At 44.1% G+C, this 5994-nt stretch overlaps 1 protein-coding gene across 1 annotated transcript in view; it reads left to right on the top strand.

Annotated features, from left to right (window-relative positions):
• Positions 1-5618, top strand: part of LOC116705502 (tetratricopeptide repeat protein 27) — a 35316-nt gene extending 29698 nt beyond the window's left edge. The window contains exons 8-12 of the mRNA XM_032541704.1: positions 2970-3167; positions 3345-3456; positions 4239-4339; positions 5068-5229; positions 5365-5618. Coding sequence (XP_032397595.1) covers positions 2970-3167; positions 3345-3456; positions 4239-4339; positions 5068-5193 — 537 coding nt within the window. The 3' untranslated portion in view covers positions 5194-5229; positions 5365-5618. The remainder of the gene's footprint in view (positions 1-2969; positions 3168-3344; positions 3457-4238; positions 4340-5067; positions 5230-5364) is intronic.
• Positions 5619-5994: the final 376 nt, after the last annotated feature.

Raw genomic sequence — 5994 nt, 5'->3', positions numbered from 1 at the left:
ATATTGTTAAGTATGAGAAGGAAACCTGTATTTGTACCAGTGTTTCCATGGTGACTCTGTTATAGCGGCCGCCACAGCGAAGAACACAGAAGAAGTTATTGAAAGAAACTAACTTCAGTTGGTAGAGTAACAGCGTGAGACGGAGCTAGCTGGACCTGGACCGAAGTTGTTATCCATGGCCGGAATATCATAGTCATAAAAATGCAGCACAGTGACGATACAGACACAGTTTCATACACACACCGGTGTATGCCGCCATTCGACCCGTGTGTTGCCCGGTCCTACTGATCAGGACGCCGTCTCTCGTGGGTTAAAACCCCCTCCGTCCACTCAACTGCCACTCAGCGTTTAATAGCCTATTGACCATACAATTTGTTTTGGTTAAAATCAACAAATAATCGTGAGAATAATCGCAATCAAAAAAATTTCCTGGGGTTGGAGCGGTGGTGAAGGAGAGATGATGCCTGGGACCGCCATGAGTCCTCTCGGGGGAATGTGCTCAGAGCGCTGACTCCAGTGCTTTAGCTGATAGATTTCAGAGGAGCTGAGGGTCACATGACGCGCACACACACACACACACACACACACACACACACACACTCAAAAACAAACATCCCTTGAGAAAGAAGAGCACTTTCTACCTTCTCCATTGTTGTGATCTCAAAGTAAACTTGACAATGAGCTTCAATAAAAATTGTCATTCATGTATTGTTTTCCTCAACCTAGAGGTTATAACCTTTTCATTTCATTTCTTTAACTGGATCCAGCAGGAATCTGAATAGGTCATCCCTTCAGTTTTCACCTCATTGATAGACAGCATCAAACAGAGTTCTATTTCTGGATTTAATCTCCCTCTCATCACAGTCAATGCCCCATCAAATAGACACTGTGGCAGATATTGGCCTGCGTGTGTTTGTCTTTGGAGGAGCCGGTCTCCAGCAGCTTGTGTTCTGGTGAATAGAGATGTGGAAGATGTGGCGGTAACAAAATCTCCCATAATTACCAGAAACCACAGAGACCTGAGAGTGATAATTAGCAGTCTCACGCCAGTGCCATTATAAGTTCCAGTGTTTGTGAAAATGAAAACCATGTTTCCCATAAACCCAGTTAGTTTCCACCCTGCTGCTTCGTCATTGGATTCTTTGGTAGTTTGAGGCAATGATGCTTTAATTAACAGTAATTAAAAGAACCAAAAGGTTGGCGGTTCAATCCCTGGCTCCTCTTGCCACATGTCAGTGTCCCTGAGCAAGACAGGGAACCCTGGACGCTGAATGTGGCTGTCTACTGCTCCTAATGCTCTTAATGCAGAGATGAATTTCACTACATTGTACTGTAAGTCACTAAGCAACAGTTTTGATACCTTTCAGTCGGGTTTCTGACCACACCACAGCACTGTGAAACGGCTCTTGTCAAAGTTTTAAACTACATCCACCTTAACACAGATAAATGGCAAAATTTCAATCTTAGTATTACTTGATCTCAGTGCTGCATTTGACAGGTCGACACGACATACTACTAGACCGATTGGAAAACTGCTTGCCTTTCTGGCTTAGTACTAAATGGTTTGAATCCTACCTAAAGAATATGATTACTTTGTGTCTATAGTAATTAGCATCTGACGTACTATGACGTGCGAGTTCCGCAGGCTCCATTCTGGGGCCTCTTCTGTTTAACATCTACATGTCCACTGGCCCAGATTATGGAGAAACAAAATAAGTTACCAAGTTATGCGACGACACACACAAATTTACATAACCTTACGCAGGGGACTATTTCTTGACAAAACTGACTAAGTGCATTCAAATTAACGACTGGATTCCAACTTCTGAATTAAATGAAGGAAAACTAGGTATTGTTTTGGAAAAAAGAGGAACGATTAAAAGTCTGCTTCAAACAACAATTTTAAAAAACAACAGACAAAGCCAAATCTTGGTGTAGTCATGGACTCGACCTGAATTTTAACAGCCCCATTAGACAATAACAAGTCAGCCTACTTCACCTTAAGAATATATCAAGGGTTTAAGGACTATGTGTCAACAGGACTTGCAAAACTGGTCCATGCTTTCATCTTCAGAGTAACTTGACTACTGTAACGGGGTCTTACAGGTCTCCCTAAAAAAACAATCAGACAGCTACAGCTGATACAGATTCGACGCGCTGCTCCGAGTCCTCACTAGACCAACGAGACTGGATCACATCACTCCAGTTCTGAAGTCTTACCTGGCTTCCTGGTCTCAAAGAAGTGATGTCAAGTACTCTTCTAGTTTATAAAATCCCTTAACTGTTTGGTCCAAAATACATTTCTGATCTGCTACACACTATACCCCCAGACCTCTCAGGTCATCTGGGACAGGTCTGCTACTACACTATGACCCCCCAACCTCGCAGTCATCGGACGGTCTACTTTCTGTCCCCAGAGTCAGAACTAAACAGGGGGAAGCAGCTTTCAGTTTCTAATCTCCTCATTCTGGAATAAACTTCCCAGAACCTGTAGATCCGCTGCACTCTCAGTTCTTTAAATCAAGGCTGAAGACCTTTCTTTTTGATGCTGCCTTTCTTTAAATACTGCCTTCTTTAAATTTCTTATGCTGCACTGTAACTTTTATTCTTTGTTTTATGTGTCCTAATGTTTCTTATTTGTTTTTAAACGTCTATTCATGTGTTTATTGGTTTTTAATGCTTATGATTTTAACTGTTTGTACTTTGTTTTATCTGTTTAACTGATTTTGTGTGAAGCCACTTGATTGCCCTGTTGCTGAAATGTGCTCTACAGATAAAGCTGCCTTGCCCTGCCTTGCCTGCCTGTACAATTGTATGTAACCAATAATAAAGTTTCTTGTAGAATTGCATGTGATATTCCAACCCGAGCCATGACATCACATATAATGATGCTAAGGCTTGAGGAATTGGGATTTCTCTTTGAACACAAGTGCGTTGTTGATGTATGCATTGGTTTGTCCCCGTGGCAGATTGTGCAGATCCTGGTCCGAGCTGTTGTTGAGAACGTGACCGACAGCCAGGGGGAGCAGGCGGCGACGCTCTGCTCCAAACTCAAGGAGCTGCTGGGCCGGATCAGTTCCCGCCACAGCAGTGACTGTGAGATATGGCAGCAGTACGCTCTGCTGTACGAAGACGGACGCAGCTCCAACCCAGAGGACAACGAAAAGGTTGATGCCAATATTATTCATATTAGGTATTGTCCCAACCATGTTGTTTCCCCATGCTGCTTGAATCCTAGCCAGCTGAACTAACCAACAATCACATCCCAGGGCAAAGAGAGACCAGCTAAAGCCATGACTGCATTTGACGTGTGTGTAAAGGCAGGGTGATTGTGTGCTTCCCAGGCTCTCCAGTTCCTGTCCAAGGCTCATCGCTGCAAGCTTCAGGCTGGGGGCTGGGAGAAGGATGCTGGTCTCTTCAAGGAGGTGGTCCTAAGAGCCATCAACATGGGGGAAGGTGATAGCACTGCCACTTTTACAGTCTCCCTTATGCCATGTTGATGTCTTCCGTTACCACAGTAACTTGTTGAATATTGGATTCAGGATTCTTAGCCATCATAATCATTATTAAGTCTACTGACTAACCAGGATGCTAATCCACTCATTCTGTCTTCTGAGAGCCTAATATGTGTCCTTGGACACTCCACTCCCAAACTGTAACGCAATGTCTCATTCAGCCCGGCCCTGACAAACCGTCCAGCAGTCAGCTCTGTGTGTGTGTGTGTGTGTGTGTGTGTGTGTGTGTGTGTGTGTGTGTGTGTGTGTGTGTGTGTGTGTGTGTGTGTGTGTGTGTGTGTGTGTGTGTGTGTGTGTGTGTGTGTGTGTGTGTGTGTGTGTGTGTGTGTGTGTGTGTGTGTGTGTGTGTGTGTGTGAGAACAACCGTATCTATACTGGAGGGCCGCTGGTTAAAGTCCCCGTACAGACTGGTAGCTGCAGAGGTACCCTTGAGGTGGTACAATGGGAAACCAAAAGAAAAATGGGTTGTGCCGTGCCGTGTGTGCAGCATACCTGTCCTGTTTATGTTGTGATAGCCAGGACAGAGGATGAAATTAAAACAGCTGTGTCAGTTATGTAATACTCCTAAATGCTAAAATGTGGTGTGACAGCACCAAACTACTGTGTCATTCACTATTAGGTTTTGGAATGTACAGTACAACTGAAAAAGTGAAACAAAGGGAGTTCAAATGTAGGACAACAGAAACACTAAAGCCTCTCCTCCATTCTCTGGATGTTTCTCAGTGACCATCAGCTGCTGCAAGAAGAAGAGTAATCCAACAGAAGCTCTTCAGATGCTCTCCTCCACCCGCCTCAGCCTGAAGAGTCTGGCCACCAAGGCTAAGGTAAGCTCGGGTTTAATCACAGTCCACTGCTGCACCCCCACCCAACCCATTCCATTCAGAGGGCAAACATGCCATGATAAAACCAGTAAAACAATATTGATGCATACATTTTTTTGATTTCTATACATGATTTATTTTTGTGACTCATGTACCTTAAAAGAAGGGTGCATATAGAGTGAAACTGTATTTAGTGGTGACTGCTATGTAATGTCTAGTTTGGGTACTAATGAAAACCAGGATGTGAAGAAGCTGTGACAGCAGGTATCATGTCCATGGGCTGGCCAATGGTAGAGTCTGACTGGTTGCTCAGCTCGCACTGCCCCGGAGCTCCTTAGGGGTTTAGCACTCAGTCAGTGCTCCACTGCTATCTAGCTACAACATATTGGGATGGATTAGGATGATTTTGTCAGTGGATAGAATCATCACTTCGTTAGATTCTCACTAACCTCTTTAAAAGCAAAATGGTGCAGAATGAGTTCTTCTCTGAAACAGACTTTCATATGAACATTATTCTGCCTTTGGTTTTATGGAGGGAGGTCAGTGACATTTTCTGCTTTGCCTGATGAAGGTGGTGAACTGAAATGGCGCACAGCAATGCCAAGCATATGTTTGAGCTAATTTAGAAAGTGTTCCTATTACAGTTTGTCCACCAGAGAGCGTCTGTACTATGTCCTGAACCCAGAGTGCGATCATTTGTTCATCTTTTTCTTCTGCATTTTCTGTTCCAGCAAATGCACACAGATGTGTCCACGGGTCAGATCCACGGCGAGCTGCAGGACGCCGTCGCTGCTCTGGAGCAGCTGCTCACAGAGCTGCAGGAGCTGGGGGGGGCGCTGCGGGGCCAGTCACAGTGAGCTGGATGCTGTCACAGCCAATCACAGTGAGCTGGACACTGCAGGGCCAATCACAGTGAGCTGACGCTGCAGGGCCAATCACAGTGAGCTGACACTGCAGGCCAATCACAGTGAGCTGACGCTGTCACAGCCAATCACAGTGAGCTGACGCTGTCACAGCCAATCACAGTGAGCTGACGCTGTCACAGCCAATCACAGTGAGCTGGATGCTGCTCAACCAGAGACTAACTAACCAACCAGAGACTCAGCTGCAGTCATCTGCCCTATGTAAATCAAGATTTTTCCATGTGAGCACTGAGAATAACAAAGATAAGGTTTGGAATGGTATCGTGGAATCGTGATGTTTTTATACCTCTATATCCACAATGGAATGGAAACGATGACTGCAAGGCATCAAATAATAAAGTAATCTTTAAAATATGGAATGCTTGCTTTATTTTTGTTGCATTAAGACAACATTTGGATCATTTCTTTATTACAAGATGAACTTGAGGAACGTAATACACAATACAGACTTGGTGTCAATGTTGTAGCGTGTCATCTGCTAAAGCTTAGTGTACTGATGCACTATGCAGGGTACCAGTCCCTTGTGGTGTTAGAACTGTCAATCATCTTATATAATACCATTCAAAATGAATTGATAATTGTTTTAGATAATTAATGCTCAAATGCTGCCTGTTATTAATATGTACTACACTACTCAGGCTTATGCATTGCCAATGCCACTATAAGCATGTGGTTGTTGTTCTGTATTCTGTCCACTAGAGGGACTTCTAACATTAGCCTGGCCTTGAAGGAGAT

Source organism: Etheostoma spectabile, chromosome 17 (assembly GCF_008692095.1).
Source record: "Etheostoma spectabile isolate EspeVRDwgs_2016 chromosome 17, UIUC_Espe_1.0, whole genome shotgun sequence".
Taxonomy (NCBI): Eukaryota; Metazoa; Chordata; class Actinopteri; order Perciformes; family Percidae; genus Etheostoma; species Etheostoma spectabile.
Note: the sequence above shows the minus strand (reverse complement) of the source record. Positions and strands in the feature narration are given on the sequence as shown.